General features: G+C 51.1%; 1 protein-coding gene across 1 annotated transcript in view; it reads left to right on the top strand.

The window, feature by feature from the left end:
• The window catches only part of Tgfbi (transforming growth factor beta induced), a 28,977-nt gene extending 3,209 nt beyond the window's left edge, over nucleotides 1-25,768 (top strand). The window contains exons 2-17 of the mRNA XM_055629444.1: nucleotides 1,404-1,502; nucleotides 9,901-9,965; nucleotides 11,234-11,394; nucleotides 11,698-11,862; nucleotides 12,093-12,239; nucleotides 14,085-14,226; nucleotides 16,732-16,944; nucleotides 17,646-17,783; nucleotides 18,325-18,470; nucleotides 19,128-19,264; nucleotides 19,848-19,978; nucleotides 22,055-22,179; nucleotides 23,072-23,174; nucleotides 23,451-23,530; nucleotides 24,415-24,439; nucleotides 25,122-25,768. Coding sequence (XP_055485419.1) covers nucleotides 1,404-1,502; nucleotides 9,901-9,965; nucleotides 11,234-11,394; nucleotides 11,698-11,862; nucleotides 12,093-12,239; nucleotides 14,085-14,226; nucleotides 16,732-16,944; nucleotides 17,646-17,783; nucleotides 18,325-18,470; nucleotides 19,128-19,264; nucleotides 19,848-19,978; nucleotides 22,055-22,179; nucleotides 23,072-23,174; nucleotides 23,451-23,530; nucleotides 24,415-24,439; nucleotides 25,122-25,162 — 1,918 coding nt within the window. The 3' untranslated portion in view covers nucleotides 25,163-25,768. The remainder of the gene's footprint in view (nucleotides 1-1,403; nucleotides 1,503-9,900; nucleotides 9,966-11,233; nucleotides 11,395-11,697; nucleotides 11,863-12,092; nucleotides 12,240-14,084; nucleotides 14,227-16,731; nucleotides 16,945-17,645; nucleotides 17,784-18,324; nucleotides 18,471-19,127; nucleotides 19,265-19,847; nucleotides 19,979-22,054; nucleotides 22,180-23,071; nucleotides 23,175-23,450; nucleotides 23,531-24,414; nucleotides 24,440-25,121) is intronic.
• The last annotated feature ends 1,138 nt before the right edge of the window (nucleotides 25,769-26,906 follow it).

Consider the following 26,906-nt stretch of genomic DNA (forward strand, 5'->3'; position numbering starts at 1 on the left):
ATGTATTCTTCAATGGAAAAAGAAACTGGGAGAAGTAAAGGGTCAGAATGAACAACCACACAAGCACCCAACTGCAGATGCTGCCCAAGTGATAAGGTGGCAGCTGTAGAGGCCCCCAGTTATCGTGCTCATCAAAGGGGTCTATGGAATCGTTAGTTAGTTAGTTAGTTAGTTAGTTAGTTAGTTAGTTAGTTAGTTAGTTAGTTAGTTAGTTTAACCAAAGTCCAGATTGCCTTCAAACTCACTATGTGGCCCAGGTTTGCTGCTTAGAACTCAGAGCAATCCTCCTGCCTCTGCATTGCATTTTGAAAGTGTTGAGAACTGCTGTTGAAGAAACTGCCCACATTTGAGTGCACCTGAAGCTGTGTGAACAAGGACATCTCGTAAACACACTCAGTCTGGCTTCTTTGCCTTTCTGACTTCTGATTCAGTCAGATGCCTCCTGCCGCCTGCTCAGGAACAGCCTCACCATTGTCACCACACAGCATGGCTGCTCCCTTGCCCTGGGAGCTCCAAAGGAGGACCCCCATCACCTGAACTGAACACCATGCTGGTTTTACTCAGTAGAAGGAAATACGTTCAAACAGCATTCTCCAACTCTAGAAAAGCCTTCTCAGCGTTTGCTTCTGCTTTCCCAGAGTTATTGAAGCTCTTTTAAAACTAAATTGTTATAAACCATTTCCAATGAGCCTGTTCCCCACTGACCTTACCCAGACCAAGAGCTCTTGTCTTTATGGTTCTTTTGAGGGTAGCTGGGGAGAGGGAACGTCCATGACATATCAGTCACAGGGTCCTCTTGGTACCCAGCACAAAATAAGGCCTGCACCCCAGGTTAGAATAAGGAAGGAAGCTTCTGGGATGGGGGAGTGGGGGAGCAGCTCTGAGCGATGGGCAGCAGAGAGTTAAGTGGCAGAGCCCTCGCTGTCATCCCCGACAGCAGCTGGCCAGGCACCCTGGTTTTGCAGGGTGGATACTCCAGAGTGCCGCCCCTGGAGCCAGGCAGCTGGTCTAGACACGCAGAGCATGTCTGTGGAACTGGCTGAGAAGTGCTGGAGGCCTTCCGCTCTTGACAACAGGACCTGTGGCTCACACTGGGATGCCAACTCTGTGCTCAGGGCAGGGACAGGTAGAGGAAGGCTGGCACATCTCAGCGATGTCGCTTGGGTCTTGCTCTTTTTCTCAGTCTGTAACCTGAACCTTTAAGGTGCTTTCACTTACAATTAATAGGACTTGAAGAATATGTTTGAGAAGAGGATTTTATGGCGACAGGGGATGGAAGATGTACAGTGTCTGTGCCAAATTTACCCCCACTGCACCAAAATGCCTGTATCTCCTCTCTCTCTAGGCCTCGGTGTAGACTGCCTTGCTGACCGTCTCACTAACACTGTTGCTTTTGTTTCTAGACCTAACGTGTGTGCTGTGCAGAAGGTCATTGGTACCAACAAGAAATACTTCACCAACTGCAAGCAATGGTACCAGAGAAAGATCTGCGGCAAGTCCACGTGAGTATCTGTAGCCACCTGAGACCACCAGCTGCCAAGGAGACCACACCATGTGTGTGTGTATTAGGGCTGCTGACAAGACTTGGTATGTCTATTAGGGCATTTTGGGGTTGCAAGGAGCATGGCGTGCATGCCTGTTTCAGTCTTCACTAAATGATGCAACTACTCAGAGGAGCTATGTGACTCTGGGAATGAAAAGCCTTTAGTGAACTTCTCTCAAAGGTCGCTCTTGCTGAGCAAGGGTTTACCTTGGGGTAAACACTTCAAAAAGTCTGAGTGGCTAGAAATTTGCACACAAGGAAGCAGCATGGCGAATTAAGACACAGGCTCAGACCCAAACTCAGATCCTGGCTCTGTGACTTACTTGGGGATGGTCCATCATTTGTATCCTCGGTTGTCTTGGGTGCAAAATGGACGCAGCCGAAGCACGTGCTGTTCTAGTGAGGGTTGAATTGGGTAAGATGCATAAAAGAAGGAATATGGTGCCTGCTAATGGTAACTTCAACCCCAGAGTATGCAAATGAGGTCCACACATACAGAAGAAAGGGTGTGCCCACAGAGTGTGGTGGTCACAGTAGGCCTCAGGGGTGCCCCTCTTCCTGGAGGGAGGCGGACTTTGCCCTTACTGTCTGCCTGCCTGGTAGAAGCAGTTGAACACATGTTCTAACAGAACTCTGGGAAACCTAGTCAGTTTTGGTACTGACAATTAACAGATCTCAGAGCTGAAAAGGGAGGCTGTGCCCGGCAAACCCTCTAGAGCCACTTGTGGGGGCCTCACTTTTCCCTTTTCCACAAAATGGGAAGATTTCCCTGAACTTGTCCCAGTTTGAGGCACTGTCTAAAATGTATTCCTTACGCTTTCAAGCAACCATCTCCAGCCAAGAGGAGGAAAATGCAGTGTGTGGCTCGGGTCATGTTAGGCAGTTTTTGATCCTAGTCTCACAGAGCAGAGCAGAGCAGAGCAGAGCAGAGCAGAGCAGAGCAGAGCAGAGCAAGACCTCTGCCCATGGCTGCAGCTCCTACCTGATGGACAGCCTCGCCGCTGAGAGGGGAGTGATTGGGACACCTCCCGAGTTCCGAGAACAGATACTCAGCAGACATTTTTGTTCTTTAGAAAGAAAAGAGATTATGCAAATTGTATGGAACATCCTTGCTGGACACCCAAGTCTTAAAAAACAATACCTCCAGTACTGATGGGCACACTCATAGGCATACCCGATCTCCTCAAGCGTTAATTGCTTAATTAAACGTGAAGTCAGGCCCAGCGTAATTGCTTCTTGGAAGATGACTAAAGTGCTGGTGCCAAGCAGCAGATCTCCATGTCAGAGCCTCAGGTTTTACAGAGCTCCTGTAAGCAAGCTGGCCACAGGGTGGCACTTGCCATGCTGTTTCAGATAGGCCTGGGTTATAGCATTTGACTGAGGAAGTCATGGTAACTTAGGGCATTCCTTGAGAGTTCCCAGACACACAATGTTGACTCCTCCTACCTGTGTCTCTTCTCCATGTGACAGGATGAGGTACAAGCCACAGGGGTGTAGTGAGTGGGACAGCCCTCTCACGCCAGTGAGTGCAGAGGCAGGGTAACCACCAGCTCCAGGAAGAGGAAGATGTATGGGGTTGTGGGTGGGAGAATGATGTTTGCAGTGGGTCAGTCAAGGCCCAAGGCCGTCCAGACTTTGACGTAACTCCCAAAGCTAAGAGGAAAAGATATTCACATCCAACTCCTGAGTGTGTTGCTGCTTTGGGAAGCCTCAATAAAAGAGGAAGTGAGTAGAAGAAAACACGAGTCGATTAAAAAAACAAAACAAACTTTACGATGCCAGATGGAACATCACGTGCGGCTTTGGCCTCAGGAAGGTGGAGCTGACTTGGAAGAGACCCAGGGGACAAAGAGAGGGGAAGAGGGAAAGACGGAATGCATCTGTGTGGTGCTACAGGGCTGAGCTTCACAGGACAGTCCTGTGCAGAAGAGAGAGGTCCCAAAGGGAGCTGCCTTCTGAGGATCACGTGACCACAATAAGTGCTAGGTGGGGGCCATAGAGGCTGGAGTTGATGTCACCCTGGGAGGCTGGGTTCCTAGAGGTACCTAGGGTGCCTTGGATGGTGACTGGGGGATAGAAGTGTAGTGTTTGGAGCAGGGGGCTGTCTTACAAGCCAGCATGGGCACTGGCATTTTCTCAGCAAGATGTCGGGGTGGGGGGGTGGGGGCTATGTCAGAAGTAGGTTCTGGGGTGAGAGGGGATGGATCGTCAAGGAGCCTGAGGACAGACGGTAAGCACCAAGCATGGAGGTAAAGATCTTGTCACGTGAGCTCACCAGAGATACGGAACAGGCCTAATGTGTCTGGAGCCTGGAACCCCTTATCTGTGCGAGTGTGGCTCTTGGGGCTGCCTTCTGGAGGGCAGAAGGTAACCCTACCACACTCAGCATGGTCCTTAGTAGGGAAGCCACTGGGACTTCTCACAGTAGCTGTCTGCATTTCCTGGGAGATTTCCTGCGCCTCGGGTGCTGTGTGTCAAAGTACCAAACTGTGTCGTGCTGATTTACCGCAGGACATGGTTGGCAGAGGATGCTGCTGTGGTGGCCTGGGTGAATTCTATCACTTGGAAATTCACTTCGGCTTTTACTTTACAGCCGTACAGTAGAGGAGCGACACAATAGCTAGTCAGACAAAGAGAGTCGAGGGTGACAGACCGCAGCCCGCTCTGTGATTTCAAGCTCTGGTTTGATAGGGAACCATAAAGTTTTTATGTGTGGCTCTAGAGAGGAGCCTGGCTGCTTCTCCGCAGGCCTCTTACGTGAGGATGGCGGGAGGTGGACAGATTGAAGGTGACATCAGTGGGATGTCACAGCCATGGTTGAAGGTGATGCAGAAGGACCAGTGTGGAAGCTAGCAGAGGTGGGTGATAGCAGGCCATCCCAAAGCTTTTGAATTGTTCCCCTGGCAGCATGATTCACAGATGAGAAGCCATTTTCTCTTGTGCCAAGATGAACTGGTAGGACACTCCCGTTTCTCCAGCATCTGGTATTGCCTGCCCTTCCGCCACACAGCAGTAGTTCCTCAGCACTGTGCTGGCAGAGATCCGACATCTGAAGCCAGCTGGGGCATGCTGGAACTGTCCCATCAGCTAGGAGGTCTTGTAGAAGTCATTGTGGCACAAAGATGGAAGCCATCCTTTTTCTCCCTCCCACGAGTCCCTTCACTTTGGTCCCAGAAGAGGGTGGTCAGAGCTGACTGCAGGGTCCCCTGACCACGCCCATGCATATTTCCTGTCCCCAGCCATAACCTGCTCTAAGATAGTGGAGCCTGAGCATACACCAGGCACCCAGAGTGGCAGTGCTTTCTAAAAAGTCTAGATGTAGACCAGTCTATAAACTAGGGGTCTGCTTAGCTGGTGTGGAATTTTGTTCTGTTGTATTGTGTGGGGTAATGATCCTCCAAAGATGCCCACATCCCAATCTGGAGCCAGGAAAGACGTTCCCTTATGTGGAGAAAAGAGGACATCACAGAAGTGGCTGCGGTGTCAATCTGAATTAAGTCTGGTGGAATTGGAAGGGTCCTTGTAAATGGGGGAGGGGCAGTAGAGTTAGAGTCAGAGAGAAAGGGGCATGCTGCCGAAATCCAAAGGTAGACGGAGTCCATCACAGGCTGAGGAATACAGCAGCCTCCAGAAGCTGAAGGGCAAGGAGGGGACTGTCCTCCCAGCTTCTGAAAGGAATGTGGCCTTGGATATTAGACCCAGGAGGCTTATTTTCTGTCTCTAACCATCAGAATTGTAACACAATAAATTTGTGATATTTTAAACCATCGAGTTTGCAGTAATCTGTCACAGCAAACTATCAGAAACTAATAGCAGCCCTTGCAGCTGTTTTTATAGCTATCACAATGTGATTTGATCTGTGGTCTCATGTAGGGTTTTAATGAAGCTATGGTTGTTATATTAGATTATAACTGAGCTTCCATTTCAACATTTGGGGGGAGGCGATCTTTTTGTCTGTTTTGTTTTAGAAGCTCCATTCAGTGTACTTAGAATATAGCTCACATTGAAGGGCTTCACATATGTTTTCCAATTCAGTCCCCACAGTCAATCTCTGACCAAGTAGTGTGGGATTATTAAAAAGAAAAAAGAAAAGAAAACCCCACTTGCTGATGGGAATACTGAGGCTCCAGAAGCCTACACATCCAACTGAGAGTCTTCTGTTGAGAAATGGGGAGGTCTGTCTCTCTGTAACATTCCCAGGGAGAGTCAAGCCTGGCAGCTAGGGTCAGCAATGCCAGTCTAGGTGGGCTGTCCCTGGCTTCTCTTTACAGGCCAGATCACAGAAACAAATCTCTTGGCATCAGAGACACGGTTGGGGCCGGTCACTAGTCACCTACAGGCAGCCTACAGGTGGTCCTTGTGATGACTGACTTGAGGCTAAGCACCAAAACCTCTCATTGGACAATCGACACAGGATCTGGGGGACACAGTCTGCCTCCAGCAGCCACCAAACCGCTCTCCCATCCATACGGAAAATGCCATCAGCTCACGGTCTGAAGTCGTCTCAGGCCTCACTAGGCCCCAAAAGCTTCATGGCACAGGCTTTTTCTGGGGCACAGTCGGCTAGGAAAATCCCTGATTTCCTACTGGAAATTTCAAGAAGTGCTTTAGCCCCTGTATGCGGAAAATGAGGCAGTTGAGGCTGGGGCATGTCCATAGGTAGATGCCATGAGTGTGTGGATCATCCCAGCGGAGTGACATGGTGACACTCCTTAAGTCCCCACCACAGGAGGCTGAGCTCAGGGTCTGCTCCTCACTCCGCCTTCTCCCCAGCCTTGTTAGCCTCCTGCCACTTGCAGCTGGAGCAGCAGCCAGACCATGCTGCACATTCGGGAGAGTGAATGTTTTACATTTATATTAACTTAGTGGCAAACAAATTTGGGGAGAAATTAACGAGACACCTCCTCATCCAACCCGAGTGCAAACACCAGATCTGGGTGGGGAAGGGCATCCCAGCACCCCCACACTTTAACTTTGTGTTAACATTATATCCCCACATTCCTCCTTTAAGCCAGGCATCTCTCCTCCTTTCCATTCTGTCCTGAGCAGCTGGAACAAGGTAGTTGGTAAGTCATTGCCCTGGAGCGTGTGCTTATTCCGGCCTGTGGTTTTTACATACTACACTGTGTGTGGCCAAACCAAAGCCAGAGGCCTTTCATCAGAATCTAGCTGATGAGACGAGATGCAGAGAGCGGCAGCCTGGTCCTTCCTGTGGAGGGACATCTGGGCACTGGCATGCAAGGAGAGGCACCCATAGACTCCATCCTTCTCTGTTGGATCCTAGAGAGGTGTTCCCAGTCTTAAGTTCTGTGCTTACGAAGCCTGAGTGTTCTCCAGGGAGAGCCTATGTAGAATGGAGCGTGGCTCAGGATGGGTAGGACAGCCCGCTGAAGAGACTGCCAGCTCAAAAAGTCCCCATCAAGATTGCCCCAATAGCTGCCTTCTCTGTCAGCCATCTTCAGCTGTCCTCTGCTCCCTTGGACCCAGGTGGGTTGGTTCTGAGAAGGGCTTATATCATCTAGTTATCTAGGAGCAAGGAACCTGCAGATGACAGAGCCTTCTCAGTCCATAAGGCTGACGTCCTCAAATAGAGGGTGTGGCCTAAAGCTATACTCCCAGAGAGATATGTGGAAGGACTTCCAGAGAACCCAGGAAGGAAAGGTCTCCAGGGCAAGAAGATTTAAAAAGGCTTCCCAGCAAAGAGCTGTGCTTGGTTACAGAGCAAAAAGCCTTTGGCTGGAGACGGTTTTACAGTCTCGGAGATGAACCTTTGCTGTGAGGAGCATGGTACAGAAGCCTTCCACGCATGACAATAGGGTACTGTCTGGACCCTGTGACAGTACCCTGTCAGGCGCAGGGAGCCCACCAAAAAATACTTGGCCTTGAACACCCAGGAGGCAAAACCAAATCCATCTGCTTCTTCCAGGCGTGCGCATGGTTTAGAGCAATGGTCAAGGCCTTGATGAGAAGGGAGAAAGCCCCAGGGATGCCCCCACCTGTCTGGGTTCTCAAGGACCCCACAGCTTGCTTTCCTAGTCCAAGCTAAGTTGCCCTGTTCTCCTGAGACTGTTCTGCTGGGGTCTGTCCCTTACCCCTGGCCAGTCTCCCCATGCCAGTCTCCGCCCCTCTCCTACACACATGCATGCATGAACACACACGTACACACAGGTACACATACACTCTGGGAGGTTTTCTTTCTCTTCACTGAAATTCTGGTGAGGCCATCCAAGCTGTTCAGCTGTCCTTTGGTTTGGTTCAACTCAGAAACTAAAATTTGGGGAGCAGTCTTCGAGAAGGGTAGCTGGGAAAGTGACTAAGTTGGGGTGAAGGTTTTACCTAGTTCCACCTCCCCAACTCCAGTCATAGGACCCTGCTATTGTTCTTACCTTCCTTCCTTCCAGGACCCTGGTATTGTTTTTTTCCTTCCTTCCATCCTTCTTCCCTCCCTTCCTTCCTTCTTTCCTGTGTGTGTGTGTGTGTGTGGGTGTGCTTATGCAGAGGTCAGAGTACAGCCCACGGGCATCTGTAGGGTCTAAGGATCTAACTCAGATCTCCATGCTATCTGGGGTGGTGTGTATGTGGCGGGGGGCAGGGGAGGCACTGAGAGCAGGGTCCTGGTGCTGTAGGCTCAAAGCCTGGGGAGCTCCCTGGGTTTAGTTGGGCAGTTGGCAGTCGCTGCTTGTCTTGGAGCATGTTTCTTTGCTGTTAGGTGTCCCTCAGGTTACAGAGATAATTATGCTGAGGCCGAGGGATCATAGATCAGCTGGTTTAACTATGCTTTACTCTGTGGGCCAGAAAACAGAGACCACAGAGAGAAGTGGGTTCCCACTATTACCCCAGTGGTTGGGAGGGACCCTAAGGCGAGCCACCTCAAATGGACAGCTTTTCCTAAGTGTCAGTTTAGCTCCTTAAGCACAGGGATTCAAGGTAAGAAGGAGCAGATGGGAGGCGGGCTTCCGAAGAGAAAGCCAGAGGGTGGAGAGAGCAGGGCACAGAAAGATGGCTAGCTCGCTCTTCCTCAGTCTTTGGTCTAGCCAAGTGACACCTGCAGTTCCCTGGTGGTCTGAGACCTGAACCATCCCCTCTGTAACAGACGAATCAGGCTTCATCTTCACTTCACTAACTCTTTCCTGACCCGATTCCAAATGAATTCACAAGAGCCAGATGCTGGACCCACGTCATAGCCAGCGGACTCCTCCACACACACCCTACCCCAGGGCCACATTCCTTCCCTGCCGCCTGCCTCTTTCCCGATGATGTCATCGATACAAGAACGAGACTGACAAATCTCTCCTATGGAAAGGGGGGAAACCGGCTTGTTTGCTTTTGGCTGCAGGCCTTGGGGGAGGGGAGGCAGCCAGAGGCTGCACACCTGTGGGCAGATTTCAGCACAGCACTTCACGCTCCCTCAGCGGCAGCATGAACCGCTATTTGAGACCTTGAGGTTTGAAACCTTGAGGCTTCCACGGAGCACAGGGTTGACCAAAGCTTGTTCTGGGACATGCACACAGCGACCTGTGACGGGCTCCTTGGAGGAAGGAGAGCAGACAATCCTTCATTTTCTAAACAAAAGCTTTTAGAGTGCCCTGCACCTCTTGTGTCCATCCAAATGCAGAGGATCTTGCAAACTGGGGGCTTTGGCTACCTCCTCCTGGAAGGATAATGGGAAGGTTGAAGATGAGGGTGGCAGGGGATAGTTTGTAAAGAGCCGTTAAGATATTTTAAGTTTAAAACCATAAACATATTTTAAATAAGTTTTTAATGTGAATAAATAGAAAAACCAATGTCTTTATCAGGAGACACTCTGTTTTCATTTGAAACCTGATTCCTAAAAACTGAGAGAACACAGTGATTGCTCATACCGACTACTGGGTTATTGAGTCAAATCCTGAGCTAGCAGGAGAGAGACACCCTCTACCCCGCACATGTGCATTTTACACACAAGGTTGCTGAGACCCGGAGAAGAGTGGGACTACAAGGGTGACGTAAGCTCAGCTCCCAGCAAGGCAGGAGTCTGTAATGCTCCTAGCTCCTTTCCCAGCTCACCATCCTTCCTGTTCCCTGTGCATGGCCTTTGGAGGTCCATGCTGGGGGCTTTTGCTTCTGCTATTGAGTGCTGCCTTCTCCCGGTTTCCCGGCTGATTGGCTGCTGCTTTTGGCAACCATCAGAGGCATTCTACAAGGCTGAGGAGTGAGAAGTGCCTCATACTGATCAGACAGAGCCTGCGCTGTCCTGGGGAAGGATGCTCTCTGTGTTGCCCGTCTCTCGTGCCGCCCCTGTGACATTGCTGCCCAGAGAACATCCTAAAGGAAGAGGGGTGTGCAGCCCGTCATTACTCGTGTGTCTGTCTTTGCAGAGTCATCAGCTATGAGTGCTGCCCTGGCTATGAAAAGGTCCCAGGAGAGAAAGGCTGTCCAGCGGGTGAGTGAGCCAGGTACTGCCTGTAGGTGGGTGGGGTAGAAGGGCAAGATAGAAGGAAGAAGTACCATGTTTAAGGCAGTAGAGTCACAGCAGGGTGGGGAGCGTGAGGTTAGATCTCACTGGGTACCCACTGGGGCCATGAGGTGGCAGAGGAAGGAGGGTGAAAACAGTACCTCTCCAGTACTTCACCTCACCCTCACCCACAGGAGTGGAGAAAAGCTCTCTCTAATCTTCCTGGCTTCTTCCCAGTGGTTGCAGGCTCTGGCCTTGTCATTGGTGCTGCCAGTGATTCTCAGAGCATACAACAAAGCTGGCCTATTAGCCTGTCAGGTTGCTCTTAGCCATGCTGGGGATCAGGCAGGATAACATGGCCCCTGACCTGTGTCTGCAGCAGGAGAGCAGCACACTTAGATGGGTTTTCTCATAGGCAGCAAAAGATTGGGCCAAAGATGGCACGATGCCTGTGGTGCCGCTCAGCAGTCATATAGGGTTTATGTTTTGCTTTAGCTTTGAGATTCAAGATAGCTTTAAAGTTAAGATGTGAAAAGAAACGTAAGAGAGAAAGGAATTTGGTTTAGTGTCGAGATCACGACAATGTGGTTAGTGTTGCCAGGGCCATGTCAAGGAGAAGGGCAGTTGAAGGAATAAAATGGGGTAAGGATAGTTTCAAGTTGTTTACATATGAACAGTAGTCTGTGAATGGTGGCCCCAACTGTTACTCAACCCTCAGGGAGCTGAGTCAGGAGGCTCACTGTGAGTTGAAAGGCAGCCTGGGCCTACATAATGAGTCTGTCTTAGAAAGCCAGTAAGTAAGCATTCCAGCTGCCACCTAAGAGAGCCCTTTTCAAATGCAGGCAGGTCCTGAAAACTACGCAGGAGACCTGGGGGATTTATAGTCCTTTCACTGTATCAAACATGTTAGGAAACAAGTGGGGATTGCTAGGGAAACCTTAAGACGGGCTTGTAATTTCCCACCCATCTCCACCTGCTTTATCTAAATGCACAGGAGCGAAAGCATTGCTCTGCTATGCTTAAAACAATTATAAACTTGGGGGTTACCCATTAGGCTGCTCCACACAGGGAGCAGCCCGGACTTCCTGGGCAGTTCTAAGACGTATGTGAGTTTTAAGCACCTCCGTCAACAGGCTCTCTCATCCCTCCTCCCCTTTCTCTGCAGTTGTGCCCACTGTCCCCTCTGACAAAGAAGCAAGGGCAGGTGTGTGTCTATGATGGCCTCACACATGTCCGTCTGTCCTCTGCCTCTGCAGCTCTTCCACTCGCCAACCTGTACGAGACCATGGGAGTTGTGGGCTCCACCACCACCCAGCTGTACACAGACCGCACAGAGAAGCTGAGGCCGGAGATGGAGGGACCGGGCAGCTTCACCATCTTCGCCCCCAGCAACGAGGCCTGGTCTTCGTTGCCTGCGGTGAGAAGAGCCTCTTGATCAGAGGAATCCTTTCTGCTGAGGCCTGAGTACAGAGTTCCATAGCAACCTTCTGCTATGTCAGACCTCACTTCCCTTAATCTTTCCTCTCTGACCCCCCTCCCCAGCCTCCCAGGGAAAACTAAAGCAGACCTTCCAGGTGCCTCCCAGTGCCTTTGTCCTTCTCCTCCCCCGGATGCTCACTAAAGGGGGCTCCTCTGGTAGAAGAGAAGTCTGGGTACCCTTGGAGCAGAGGCCTTTTCTTTGAGCACACCGTCTCTTCACTGTCCCACCCCTTCTTTCTAGGAAGTGCTGGACTCTCTCGTGAGCAACGTGAACATTGAGCTGCTCAACGCCCTCCGCTACCACATGGTGGACAGGCGGGTCCTGACTGATGAGCTGAAGCACGGCATGACCCTCACCTCCATGTACCAGAACTCCGACATCCAGATCCATCACTACCCCAATGGGGTAGGTGCATCCACAGTCTCCGAGCACTGTCCTCTGTCCACAGCGAGCCCGCCTCTGGCCCAGCTGGGGTGTGGCTTTCTAGGGTCCTGTCCTGTGTTATGAGACAAGCCCTTGCCTCCTGGGTCTTCTCTACAGACCCTCCCACACACATTCTTCTCCTAGCTGTGGGCCCCCCTCCTGTCTCGCCTTCCTCTCGTTTTACCCCCTCATCCTTGCTTCTTCTCGGCCAGATTGTCACGGTTAACTGTGCCCGGCTGCTGAAAGCTGACCACCATGCGACCAACGGTGTGGTGCATCTCATTGATAAGGTCATTTCCACCGTCACCAACAACATCCAGCAGATCATTGAGATTGAAGACACCTTTGAGACACTCCGGGTAAGGGGCTGCTTTGAGTAGAGGCCCAGGCTGGGGACACACGGCCTCTCCAAAGGTGCCTGTTAAGGTGGCTTCTGCAGGAGGACTAAGGAATGAGCACTGGGCCTGCCCCACTCTGAGCAATGGCCCTGTTGTGAAGCTTTCTTTTCCTTGCCTATTCTGGATAATTCAGAGGTCCATTACAGCCTTGAACTGTACAGTCCAGAAGTGGGAGGGCCCTCCTTCCTGATGCTCCTTCCCACACAAGGAACTGTTACAAATGGCTTGTCAACCAGCGTGGTGCTTCTAGACATAGATCCCAGCTCGGAGCCTCACACCCATGTTTCTGTGGGATGTAGACCTAGCAGGGGAGCCACTGTTGTGGACACCGGAGTGTAGGCTCTGACTATAGAGCTGGATCCTGACTATCCTCCAGCCAAAGCACATGGCTAACGACTGAAGGCGGGCAGTTCCTGTTGGCACTGGCCATGCAGGAAGAAGTGAGCACAGGCTGCCCTGTCAGGGGTTTTGCCTGATTCAAGAACTTCCTAACCACAAAGTGCACAAGTGGGAGTGGGGCGGCCCCTCCCTGGAGATCTCCAATACAGACACAAACATACTCCAACATGGGTACAGAGGGTCTTGGCATTTGGGGATCGGTCTTGGCTGGCTCAGGGGACACCAGGGAGGCTGTCTCCCTGCCTTTCTTCTGGGTCTGCAAGGCAACATCACCCAATGTTGACAGCACAAACTTTCATTACCAGCACTGAGTACTATTGAGTAGCTTCCCCTAACTGTGGAAACTGACAGAAAAAAAATTCCTCTCTCTTATTCTTCTTGGCCCCACCCGCATATCCATTTTTCCTTCCAGCACATACTTCTTAAACATTGTCACTCCCCGGATCTAGGTGCCAGGGGACAGAGTGAGCAAAGTGGCTTCCATCCTTTCTAGGGAGACAGATGAAACTTGCACAGACAAAACACTTGAGCTTGGGGGAAATGAATGGTGGGCAGTGTAGGCCAGGAGGGATGTCCAGTGTAGTCCAGGAAGTATGGCTAGTGTAGACCAAGAAGGATGGCCAGGAAAGCCTTCTTTGGAAGAGATGCTTTGAGTAGTGAGGTGCAAAAGATGAGAACATCCCAGCTGCTAACACCCCTGCAGAATCTCTGCTACTGCAGGGCAGCATGGAGGAAGCCTGTGGGTTGAAAATCCTGCAGGCCTTACCAATCAGGAGGAGGCCCTCTATCAGGGACCAGTGAGAGGTACCTCCGGCTGTTAGGATATTGTTCTAGATGCTGTGTTACCCTGAGTCATGTGATCTTTATACCACGTAATCCCTGATATGGGATCACTACTAACTGTGGGATTACAACTGTGGGTCTGTGGGAGACATGACCGTCAGGCTGATGCTCATCCGGGAACCTGTGCCAAGAGGAATGGCATTTTGGTCAAGGTTTGAAAGAATAGGAGTCCAAGAAGCAGAGAAAGAGGGGCAGGGAGAATTGTGGGGATAAAGGCCCAGAGGTCGGAAGGAGAGAAGTCACTCAACACTTGAAAGATGACCAGCACGGCCGGAGCACAGTCCAGGGCTGTGGAGCCCATGTTAAGATAGAACTTCAGCCAGGCTTCTTTCTCTCTCTCTCTCTCTCTCTCTCTCTCTCTCTCTCTCTCTCTCTCTCTCTCTCTCTCTCTCTCTCTCTCTCTCTCTCTCTCTCTCTCTGTCTTTCTTTCTCTCTCTCTCTCTCTCTCTCTCTCTCTCTCTCTCTCTGCATTCCTCTAAGTGTCTCCAGTCCCCAGGGGAGGTAGAGCCAGGGTGTGGGCACCTCAGCAGGCTTAAGAAGCACTTATCTTCCCTCCCCCCACAGGCCGCTGTGGCTGCATCAGGACTCAACACCCTGCTGGAGGGTGATGGACAGTTCACATTCTTAGCCCCAACCAATGAGGCCTTTGAGAAGATCCCCGCTGAGACCTTGAACCGGATCCTGGGTGACCCGGAGGCCCTGAGAGGTGAGCACCCTCAGCTCAGGGCAGCCCACCTGAGCACAGGCCAGTGCTGGTGACACAACCTTCCGGGTGTCCGCTGCAACCCTGGTTTGTCACTCCCAGCAGCCGTGTCTCTGTGCAAGCCATGCAGAGCCAGTGCTGGGAGTCCCCAGCTGACCCTGGCCAGATAGAGGAAGCAACTGGAGTGGCCCAAGCGTTAAGCAGCTTGGAGGAATCGAACATGTGGTGGTTGGTGATGGCATCCTTCAAGTGGAATCATCATGGTCACCTTTTGTCTTCCTGTGTCTGGCCAGAGGCCTCATGGATAACCAAAAATAATGGTTATGGATCAACCGTCAGTTGATTTCCATTGCTGGTTCCCTCTTTCAGCTCCTAAGTTAGGCATGGGAAGTAGATTAGGAGCCCTCTGCCCCCCTTCTCTCACCTGATCACTTTAATTCCAGGACTTCTAGAGGATTACTGGTACTAAGCTGCCTCATGAACCCCTAGACCCTGTAAAATGCACCCCGCTTACATCCTTCCCCCCAAATGTCACTAGGAGTGACTTCATTTAAACCTACCTTGGCAGTGTGCCATTTAAGAGGCCTGATGCGTTACAGACACCCTGCAAATCTGAACTCTTCAGGCCAGACACGGGAGGAAAGGGACAGTTTGGAAAACACAGATGGGCCTTGGGCTGGGACCTGGGGCCCCACAGTGAATCTTCCAGGAAGTTAAAGCCTGGTGGGCAGCAGGCCTCAAAACAGGCTATAGCATGATCTGGTGAGTTCAGTGAGGGGGAGGGAAGGGCTAGAGTCCATAGCCTCCAGGGCTAGGGACGCTTCCTGGGAGTGTCGGTTGCATCTCAGCACATATGCCTGAGATAACCAGATGGCAAAGCGAAAAGATTTCCTTTGGCTCACAGTCTTGGATGTGTTATTTCATGATCACTTGGCCCCATGGCTTTCAAACCTGTGGCTTTGGGGCAGGCACTAGCCCTAGCTTTTAATAGATGTCACCATCTCCCAATAGCACCACCCTGGGGCCAAACCTTTAACATACAGCCTTTGGAGAGGGGCATCAAGCATCCAAACTATAAGATGCCTTAAAAGATCTTTTGTACAGAGCACATTTTTACATGCATTGATATCAGAACTCATTGTAGACCCTAACAGATGCTTTTTGCTTATCTGCTTCTTCTAAGCAATCACCAGTTTGCTCCCAGTAGGGCCCTCCCCTCTGCTGCCACAGACACAGACCTGAAGGAGGCGGGTTGAGGTCTGCATTGCCCTGTCTCCTCTCTAGGTGGTTGGCAGGCAAGCAGGAAATAGCCCTAGGCAGCCATACCTTCTCTGAAGCCTTGCTTCTGGTTCTGGCCTCCTCACCTCTGCATGGCCCCTACTTCACCCCAGGAGTTTAGTTTCTTCTCTAAGAAGCACAGTTCCTCAGAGGCCTCATTCTTATGGGGTCTTCTTGTTGTTTTAAGACAGGGCTCACTATGCAATAGAGGCTGGCCTCAAATTCAAGGCAATCTTGCCCCCAAGTGCTGGTATTACAGGCATACCTCCACTCTTGGCCCCACACAGTCTTGTCCCTTTTCTACTGACTGAGATGGGTCAGTACTGGCTTTCAGAGCCCATTTCCAGCATCCTGAGGCCTCAGCCAGCCTCAGAGCATCTGCCTAACTGTGACAGGGAAGTTTTGGTTCCCACACTCAGTGCTAAACCAAACTTGCCTGGGTGTTGAAGCTGAGGCAATGGAACTTGGAGACACTAGAGAGCAGCAGTCTGGGGACCTGGGGTGGAAGTAGGGTGTGTTCTTGACTGGACCTTGCTGCTTCCTCTGCACACAAGAATGCCTGAAAGCCTGCTTGGGTGTGGGTAGGGAGACTTCAGCTTCTGAGCACCCCAAAACACATCTCCAAAGTAGCACCCAGACACATGAGTGAGCAAGGCGCATCCTCTAAGACAAGACATATGGAGCTGTTGATATAGACCCCAGCCTTCTCCCTTCAAGTCTGTAGCCATCGCCACAAAGGACAGGGCCCAGCTTTGCGCAAACCAATCACTGCACAGCTACCCTTTGGGGACAGTGTGCATCATTTCCTGCCTCATTCTAAGCCTTATAAAGGCCTAAGACCTAAAAGACCCGTGTTGGAGGTTTCCCCTTCTCCCTGGCCCATTAGGAGACTTCACCCCGAAGCCCAGGGCTCGGGGTGAATGGCTGCTGTTTCTCTGTTGAAGAGAGGTTTACATTGCAGGTCCAGGAGACAATGTCAGCCTCATCTGTTTACTCATGAGGAGGCTAAGTGGCTGGCCCAGGATTCCACAGCTGGTCAGCAGCCAGAGAATTTGAGCTCAGGAGGTCTGACGGCAAAGTTTCAGTGGTGTTAGCTAGTGAGCATTAGCAAGAGATGGGGATGGACACCCTGTGGTACTCCAGCGGAATCCTCAGCTGTGGGCAGACTCAGAGCTGGCCCCTGTAGATAGGCCTCAGCAAGCTCTAGCCCTGTGTCCTGTCCCGCCGCAGACCTGCTGAACAACCACATCCTGAAGTCAGCTATGTGCGCTGAGGCCATTGTTGCTGGGCTGTCCATGGAGACCCTGGAAGGCACCACCCTGGAGGTGGGCTGCAGCGGGGACATGCTGACCATCAACGGGAAGGCTGTCATCTCCAACAAAGACGTCCTGGCCACCAACGGGGTCATCCATTTCATTGACGAGCTGCTCATCCCAGATTCAGGTAGGTAGGCTGCAGGGGCCTCTGACTTTCCCAGCTTCCTCTCCATTCTGACACCCCTGGTGATGTGGCCAGGGTATTCCACAATATTTTGGGTGACTTCCCACCCTTGGTGCAGTACACAGCCCTGTACCTTCTGTGAACCTGGGAGCCATGGGTCTAGATACTATCTTGAGGCGATTGGAATATTTTAAGGTACCTAAGGAGGGAAGGAGCCACTATCTGAGAGCCCTTTCTGCCTTTCATGCTGTGGTCGAGCACAGAGGGGCATTTGCTGACATCAGCATTTGCTCTCCTTAAAGAACCCAAGGCCACTGACCCAGGGAAGATGACAGTCTGGACTTTGTTCTCCACCTAGCCTGAGAGTGGGAATTTCTCAAGAAAGAATCCAGTCTCTTCCTACGGGTGTATCTTCAGAAGCAGCCACACAGGCCATGGCCGCTTCCTCTCCAGAGTCAAACAGGTCCTGGCCGAGCCACAGTGAGGCCCAGGACAGTGTTGCCTGCTGCCAGATGACTCTCGCCTTATCTCCCAGCAAGCTAGGTTTTTTGATGACACAGGCATGCTGGGCTCTGCTCTGTTTAGGAGGCTGGGGGTCTTCAAGATTAGAGGTTCCTGCTGATGTCAGTCCCTACTTTGGGGTTGACCATGACATGTACACACACGGCCCGTTACCTTTTGAACTTCATTTCTTCTTCCTGTAGCCAAGACATTGCTTGAGCTGGCTGCAGAATCTGAAGTCTCCACGGCCATCGACCTCCTCAGACAGGCTGGCCTCAGCTCACATCTTTCTGGGAAAGAGCAGCTGACCTTCCTGGCCCCTCTGAATTCTGTGTTCAAAGGTAACATGGGGAAAGCACTCTGCTGTTCTGTGGTCTCTGGGACAGCTGCCCCATCCCTACAGCACTGCTCTGATTTACAACAGCTTTGGACCCTTCCACCCACCGAAGTCCAAAGCAGATGTGACTGTATCGGAAACTTTGGACTGCCCCTTGTTTATCTGAAACAGCCAAGAATGTATTGGGGTTCTTTTCCTCAGAACTCAGTACTTTGCATCTGTCAGAAGAGCAGAGCAGGCCTCAGCTTTTTGTTTGCAGGGCCAACATCAGTGTATATGGGCAGAGGTCAGCTGAGCTGCTGTCATGGGGTCAGCAAGAAAGACCCTCTCCTCCTTCTGAGAGCAAAACAACAAACACCCTCAATAGCTGCACCTATCTTTTTCTATGCTAGATGCCGAATGTTAAGGGGTTTGGCGGCCACCCTACTTTCTGTCTTCATTTCCAAACCCCAGAGGGATGGGCTTTCTGCCATACATGTGTCTCTTAGCATCCGTTTCACCTCAGGAGCCCATCTCTCTGGGTCTGTCCACTCCTCTGCTTGCAGATGGCACACCTCACATTGATGCCCAAATGAAGACTTTGCTTCTGAACCACCTGGTCAAAGAACAGCTGGCCTCTAAGTATTTGTACCACGGACAGACGCTGAACACACTGGGCGGCAAAAAACTGCGAGTTTTTGTTTATCGAAATGTAAGTTCTAACTCATGCCCCTTCTTTGGCTTTTAGCTCTACAAAATGTGTGTGTGTGTGTGTGTGTGTGTGTGTGTGTTTAAGTTCTCAGTAGCCAAGAGCTTATGTAAGAGCTGGCTTCTAATAAAGGGGAAGCAGTTTCTGGAAAGTATGCATGATGCTGGCTGACACTTCCTTTCCTGCAGGCTTGGGGAATGAGGCTCAGACCTAACTGTATTGCTGAGCAGTGAGGCTACCTAGGGACTCAACAGGATGAAAAGGGAAAAGGGGGTGGAGATTGTGAGCCTTTCCAGGCTTATGTGAAGAGAAGCCTGGTGAAGCTCAGCTCTCCTCGTTCTAGGACCTTTCCATAGCAAATAGGAAGTTCAAGGTGGCGTTGTTCCTGGCCAGGGATCAAACGGGACCACTTGACCAAAGATGTCCAGTGGCCAGTGAAATCAAACAAGTGGTCAACTGCCCTCTAGCCCATCTATTTGGCCTTTGTCATTGGACCTCTTATGAGCTTGACATTGTCATCTAGTCCCTGTGTAATTTTATCAGAACCCTCGTGCCCATGCTTCCTTGGGGAACACCTCATTACCATTGGCTTTGAACAAATCTGGTGGCCCCTGCCTGAGAGGATCGCCATCTTCTTCTCTTTGCCCCTCCTCTGCGCAGAGCCTCTGCATTGAAAACAGCTGCATTGCTGCCCATGACAAGCGGGGCCGGTACGGGAGCCTGTTCACCATGGACCGGATGCTCACCCCCCCAATGGGGACCATTATGGATGTCCTGAAGGGAGACAACCGTTTTAGGTAACCAGTCTCACCCTAGCTTCTGCCACGTGCTCCTGCTGGACCACAGCTCTTTTATCCTACTGCCCAAAGGGTGGCAAAATGCCAGTGACATACTGGTGTGACCATCCACAGTCGGGGTGTGGTGAGGATAAGGGTCTCCTTGAAACCTTAAGTTGGGAAGCAGGGCTCTGGATAGCGGTATAAGCCTCACACTCATGGGAGGGGGGAGGACACATCTTTATTACTAAAACACAAGGCTAGCACTCATACCAGAAAGTCGCTAGTGAGCTAAGGGGCTTTAGGGGCCCCCTCTCTCTCTTTCTGCATTTCATTTATTGGCAGCTAAGGCCACTGTGCCACTCTGCTTTCTTGCCCTGCTCCCTCTGTTTCTGACTTGCTAGTACTCCGGGGCTGGACCCCTGCCTCCCAGTGGGTCACACACTCACACTCGGCAGACACTGCTTTAGCCAGTTCTCACTTCTCTTCCCTTCATCCCCTCCGGCCATTTTTCTTCTGCATGACATTCCTGCTCAGTTGTAAAGTACAACCGTCGCTCCTGGCATGAGATGCAAACTGTCCCTTTCCTGGTGTTTGTCCACAGCATGCTGGTGGCTGCTATCCAGTCTGCAGGCTTGATGGAGACCCTCAACCGGGAAGGGGTCTACACTGTTTTTGCTCCCACAAATGAAGCTTTCCAAGCCATGCCTCCAGAAGAACTGAACAAACTCTTGGGTAAGGAGCAATTGAAAGCAGATATTCCGACTTTTCTGAAACAGTGGTATTTCCGGGCCATAGCAGCATTCATGTGATGCATTGCGAAGGGATTTAGTGATTCGGCTGTATTGTAGACATGTGGGCAGCATTAAGGGGAACAGCTAACAGTGGCAATGGTGGAAAATGGGGTGGAAAGGGGGCAGAAACCAGGGAAACTTTGGACAAAGGACACAGAAAACAGCCATAGCCATACAGTCATAGTAGGACCATGGCAAAGGCGGGGTATGGCACCCTTCCTTCCCTCCCTTGGGCCGGTTGGCTTTTAGCTGTTTATAGGAGGGCAGAGGTGCTAACACTCAGCTTCTGTGGGCACAGTGCCAGACGAAAGGAAATTAGACCAATGACAGTCAGTCCAGTCCCTGAGCTGTGCTTTCCACTGGGGATCTGAGATAATGAAAACACTTGCCCTTATTAAATGTCCTCAGAGATTAAAAAAGCCTTCCTTGGGAAACTTAGCTGAGGGTGGTGCCTGAGAACGTAGGTTAGGTGAGCCCTGGTTGGCCTGCTGAGCCTCAGTTTCCCCATTAGAAGAATGAAGTCGGCAAGGATCCCTGGCTCGCTATGATACAGGCTGAATGTAGCACACAGGACAAGGCACACATGTTCCATTAATAGCGGTGATGACAGTGAAATGGGATGGAGAGATGGGCTTTAGCTCTGGTGCATGCCCGCCCTCCCAGCAAGGTGAGCCAGGGAAGGAGGGAAAGAGCGAGCAGGAAAGCAGCTTAGCCAGCTGGGGAACAAACCTTGTTTATGCATCCCTGCCTGCAGGAGAATGGAAGGCTCAGATTGCAGTCAGCAAGGAGCTAAATTTGCGTCCTGTTTAATTTTCTTTATTGCCAAGCAAATGCCTGTGTCTGGTGCTGACGCAGGTTCCAGAGACAAGGGGAGAAGTTCACTGAACATAAACTTCCCATCCCCTCTCAGCCCTGAAAGAATGGAATATCTCCCAGGTGGCCTGAGCCTGCTCAAATTCCCTCCTTTCCAGTTGTATGAGAGTGGAGGAGGGGTGTAGAGGAAGTCCTCCCACCCCCCAAAAAACCCCTCAAGTCCTGGGGGCAGAGTAAATGGGACCTGGGGGAGGAAGGATGGACTTGGTGTGGAGGACCCAGACAGGAGGCTCTGTCTTCAGGAGACTGGCTTCGTCTTGCTCCTCTGGGACTTGTTTGGGGGGTAGGACTCTTACTAGCATCAGCGTCAGCCTGGGAGTCCATTGGTACAGGTGGCTCTATCTCCCAGCTCCGTAGAGCTGTGTTGGGAACCAATGAACTCTCTAAAATGCTTTACATTTTCCTCCGAGTTTCATGGCCTTGGGAATAGCCACTCATGAGCTGTGGGGAAAAAAGCCACTGGATGACTGAGGGAGGGTCAGAGAGCAGGGTGCAGCTGGCAAGTTTAGGTGCTGCCTTTCGTGTAACCCAGGGAAGGCATCAGAGGCCTGCCCCAGTTGGCAAAGGAATGGGTGTGGGCTGTCAGGAGTGTGGTGATGTGCTGAGGAAGGATGCTGTGCAGGGAACCACTGTCTCGGCCCTGACCTCATCGGCTCCATGGCTCCTCTGAAGCACAGCTGTTCAATCTTTCAAGTCCTCCATCCAGGAAGTAGCTATCTCTAGCAGAAAATGCACTTGAGGGCATAATATGTAAATATTTCACTACTGTGTTATAGTCGGCAGGAGCCATATCCCAGATGAAGCATCCCAGATGCCGGCACTGGAAAGGTCCCTGGCTTTCCAGGCAAATATTTAGCTCATGGAAACATGAGTCATACCCATAGAGGAGTATGGATTAACTCCTTCTTTGCCTGCTGGCTACAGGGCCAGGTCACAGCCATGTCTGTCCTGTTCACCATTAGGAAATGGTGGGTCCTGGGCTGTGCACTCAGTGGGTTGTATACACAGTAGGTATTCCGTGAACACTTCTGCTTGTTCAGTGAATTGTCCTCTTCTGAAGCCGCCCATACTTCCTCTTGTTCCTTAACCTCACCTGTCACCACCATTGTACTTAACAGCACCCTGTCCTTCCACAATCTTACAGCAAATGCCAAGGAACTTAGCAACATCCTGAAATACCACATTGGCGATGAAATCCGGGTGAGCGGAGGCATCGGGGCCCTTGTGCGGCTCAAGTCCCTCCAAGGAGACAAGCTGGAAGTCAGCTCGGTGAGTACGTCAAGGTTGGCTGTGTGATGCTGTGAAAGGGCTAGGGCACACCTCACCATGCACACAACTTTTAGGATGCTAATGGAACCTTCGACTGTGGTTTGTCCAAAGAAAGAGAGAAAAAAGAAAAATCGCCCAAGGGATACCAAGAGAGATTATAGTCAGATGCAAGTGAGAACTTCCAGATGTTCAGGAAAGTAGAGCATCTGGTGTGGATTGTGAAGAAGCCCTTTAGAAAGTGGGAAGTAGTCACTCTTCTGGAGAGATCAGTTCCTCCCTTCCTTCCCAGCTCCAGTCCCCAAACCCAGGCACCCACTGAGCTGTTGCAGGAGCTGCATTCTAAGAGTCCCTTCCATTCTGAGCCTGCTGTGGGAGCATCTCTTGCTGTGTGTTGATGTGCCACTCCACTCTGGAGCTGTGTTCAGAGTGTCCCTACCCTGGAAAGGGCTAGCCTGACCCAGCAGAGGCATCCTGAGGATGGGAGCCAGCTGTGGCTCTCTGCTCCTTCCTCTGGATCTTTGGTATCCCTTGCTCACCACCTCCCTGGGGAGTGTGGGGAGAAGGCTCGGAGAGGTCTGTTTAACTGAAGGTCACTGAGGGTCTCTCAGGACTGAGTGTCAGGTGCTGGATCCTGTGTCACAGGCACAAGCCTTTCTTGTACCTCAGCTCCCACTTCTGTTAAGACACAATCTCCCTCCTTGATCCCCACTGTGGTGAGGGCAAGATTTTTGCTGAGTGCAGGTCACTGAGCCTACATAAGTCGTTGGAAGTCTGCAGAGGGCAAGGACAGCTGCTCACCAAAGAAGTCCTGCCACTTATGCCCAGGATGGGTATGCAATTGTCAGATGCCTGCTGAGACTGCACGTTTAACAACTATTGTCTCTTCCCTTAGAAAAACAATGTCGTGAGTGTCAACAAGGAACCCGTTGCCGAAGCTGACATCATGGCCACAAATGGTGTGGTCTATGCCATCAACAGTGTTCTGCAGCCACCAGGTGAGGAAGTCTACATGTGGTCCTAACCTGAAGGTGCCCATTGGCATGGCTTCCCTGTTGCTGACCGAATAGCAAATCGGGAACTGTGGTTTCAAGGTGACAAGCTACAGAACTTCAGGATGTATTTCTTACTGTTCTACCCCAACTCAGACCTCACCTCGTGTGTATATTTATGTGGATGCTGGTGGGAGAGAGGGCCCAAATGTCATTCGTGTGCTCGGGGCACTGAGGGCTGTGTGTTCACTAAGGTGTGGGTGGCTTTCCTTTCCTCTCTAGCCAACCGACCACAAGAGCGAGGAGATGAGCTGGCGGACTCTGCCCTTGAAATCTTCAAACAAGCATCAGCATTTTCCAGGGTATGTGTTCTCCCCACCAGCAAGTCACAGATGAGGAAAGCGGCCCTGGGATCCACCTGGCCTAAGCAGGCAGCCTACTCTGAATTCATGCCAGAGCAGCCTGGCTGCTGAGATTCTGAGTCCGCCCCCTGTTTCCCAAGGCTCACCTACCCGCTGCAGTGTGTGCGGAGCTAGCCTCGGCCCTGCCCACCTCTCCCTCAGGGTCTTTCTCTTCCTGAGTTTCCTCAATGGGTCCCCAGCCAGCTCAGGGCATGGCGAGGGGTCCCTTGAGTCAGGTGATGCCCATTAGAACTTACTAAAGCCTTGGTTTCAGGAGACGAGGGTAGAGTTCTGACCCGGAAGGCTGGAAGGCTAGCACGGCTCTCCACTTTTGAACAGAGCTCTCCTCCAGAAGGGCTAAGCTCATACTCTTAGGAGACGCTTCAGCTGATCCCCTAGCTCTAAACTCTGGTCTCAGTGGAAAAGCCTAGCTTGGGGTCTCCCCAGGAATGTCTATCTTCTATGTAAGACCCCATCTGAAAGGGCCTTGTGCAGCCAAGGGCCACCAAGGCTAACTGAGGGGGCGACATTCCCTCTTCCCACCCCCACCTCAACATTTGCTTTAAGTAGGGGTGGCAAAGTGCAAACTCTCTCCATATGTGGGCTCAGTGACAATACATGCCAGGAAGCCTGACACCTTAGGGAGGCATAACACACAACCACAGTCCCACTTTGAATGGTTGCCAAAGTTCCAGGACAGCTTGGTCTACATTTCAAGTTCTAGACAGCCAAGGGTAAGGGAAGGGAGGAGAAAGAGAGACAGAGGAAAAGGGGAAAAAAAAAAGCAAAAGAAAGACTGACTTGTCTTGTATTGTGTGTGTGTGTTTGTTTCTTTGTTCTTTCAGGCTGCCCAGAGGTCTGTGCGGCTCGGTAAGTATCTGGGTTTGTGGCCCCTTCTGGGCTGGCCCGTCAGTCCCCAGCACACCCAAGCCTGCCATCTGTTGCATACAGATCGCCATGTTGTGTGCAGTAAAGCAAGGCTGGCCTTTAGGGTCAGACACAGAAAATCTAGTTTTCTTCTTCGTAACATGAAGAGAGGGGAGTAACAGCCCGTGGGGTGAGTGTGGCTTTGGCCTCACGTCGCCTGGGGAGACTGCACAGGGCTTGGTAGGTGACCACATGGAGGGTATCATTCCAAGCTGATAGACGAAGAAAAACCTAAAAACATCAAATACTGAACAGGGAGTGAAGTTCCACAAACCCCAAACTCCTGCTATTTACAAGATACATGGCAGAGGGAGGCCACAGGCTTCTGTCCGTGGGATTCTGAAGCTGGGCCTGATGGTACATGATCCCAGCTCCCTGGAAATCTGAGGCAGGAGGACTGCTAGCTTAAGGCCTAGATGGGCTACGGAATGTGTTCAAAGCTGTCTGATCAACCTAGTGAGACCTTGTTTCAGAAATAAGGAGAAGAGGGGATGGGTACCTCATTTGCCCAGCATGCATGAGGCTCTAGGTTCATTCCCTAGTACCAAGACAGAAAGACGAAATAAGAGTCCCAGACAGACTGGGACACCTGCATCTTACCGGCTTCCGTGCTTCTTGTTTTCAGCCCCTGTCTATCAGCGGTTACTGGAGAGGATGAAGCATTAGCAACAAGGACCAAGGAGGAGTGTGCCGCAGCCGCTTCTTGCCGGTTTCCCTCAGTTTGCCAAAGAGACCATTGAATGTTTCGGAAACCAAATATCCCATTTTAACATACATGGGCTGCGCCATATTCGATCAGAGCCTTGGATGGGTAGGGAAGGGGTGAAGGAGAGACAGGGTCTTTCTAGCTTTGGATCCTTCTAATCATGGCTGTTGACCCACTGAATGCACATCTCTGGCAGTCATTGCCTGGCACGAACTTCCAAAGAAGGACCTCTCCGAAGCCTGGGATATCCTGACTGTGCCAAGGGCCTGGAAAAAAGGGAGCTGCAGCATTTTGGAGCTCACAATGTGAATCAAACAGTTAGTTCAGCACTCTGGAAAGCCCTGGCATGGTTCTGTAAGGCTCTTGTACAGCTGGAGAAACGGCATCACTATAAGCTATGAATTGAAGTGTTTCCGTCAAATGTCTTGTATCTAGCCATGGCTTGGACGCTTCGATCTGACCCTTCCCAGGTAGAAAAGAAAGAGTGTGTAGAACATGTAGAATCCAGATTACCTGAGTGTGATGGAGCTGTGGTATGTTTGTAATAATAAAACTGAAGAAATGTATGCCTGTGCGCTGGCTGGGGACTTGGGGTGGGCTCTGCTCCTTGGCGCTTGCAAGCTGCTTCACCCATGAATGTCTTCCCAAAAGCCGTTCAGCAAGGGACTTCGAGGGCGGTTATTAGGAGCAATTCCAGCAGCTGGCCCCTGGGTGCCCACATAGCTTCTCGAGGTGTGAAGCTAAATGCTGGGCTTGTTTTCACAGCACCCAGCACTGGACACGCCGCCCCCTTATTGCTCTGAAACGTCCTCCTTCCAGGGTTGAGATGCCATCATTGTGTTGGGCTTTTAGTTACTTTGTTTTTGTTTCTTGTTTATTTTATTTTATTTTATTTTATTTTATTTTATTTTATTTTATTTTATTTTATTTTATTTTATTTTATTTTATTTTATTTTATTTTATTTTATTTTTCAAGAGACAGAGTGTCTCTGTGTAGCACTGGCTGTTCTGGAACTCACTCTGTAGACCAGGCTGGCCTTGAACTCAGAGATCTGCCTGCCCCTGCCTCCTGAGTTCTGGGATCAAAGGTGTGCACCTCCGCTGCTCAGCTGTGTTGGGCTTTTGACAGCTTAGTTTTGCCAACACAGACCACCATACAGAGATCATCTGGATGCTTAAGGAAGGGAATATTGGTAACAACAACAGCAAAGACAGTCAAACTGGAGATGGGGCCCATCTCGCAGTACCCAGAGACTCAACACCTGACAAGAAAGTTAGTCCATGTTTCCCAGGCTCTGCCATCTGGGCCCTATTCAGACCTACACTCTCTAGACTGTGCTCAGCACTCTGGGGTAGCGGTTTAACATCATAGGCCTTCTGTGTAGCAAGCTATTGACCTGCTTCCTGGGTTAGGTATTTGTGGATATGACAGTGAGGTAAGATATGGTGTAGAGAACATTGCACAGCGCCATGCCCTTACCATGCCTTTTATTGCACAGTGCCATGTCCTTATCATGCTTTCTCTGATGCCTCAGATCCTTGCACCCTTCACTCGGGTCTTTCCTGAAGGCAGCCTGCTTTCTTGGAGAATGGGACAATCCTGACTACATACACCCTGCTCTGCCATGATGGCTCACTCCATCCGGTGGAACCCACTCTACTTCATGGATACACACACGCATACACACACACACACACACACAC

Source organism: Psammomys obesus, unplaced genomic scaffold (genome assembly GCF_907164565.1).
Source record: "Psammomys obesus unplaced genomic scaffold, mPsaObe1.curated_primary_1811, whole genome shotgun sequence".
Taxonomy (NCBI): domain Eukaryota; kingdom Metazoa; phylum Chordata; class Mammalia; order Rodentia; family Muridae; genus Psammomys; species Psammomys obesus.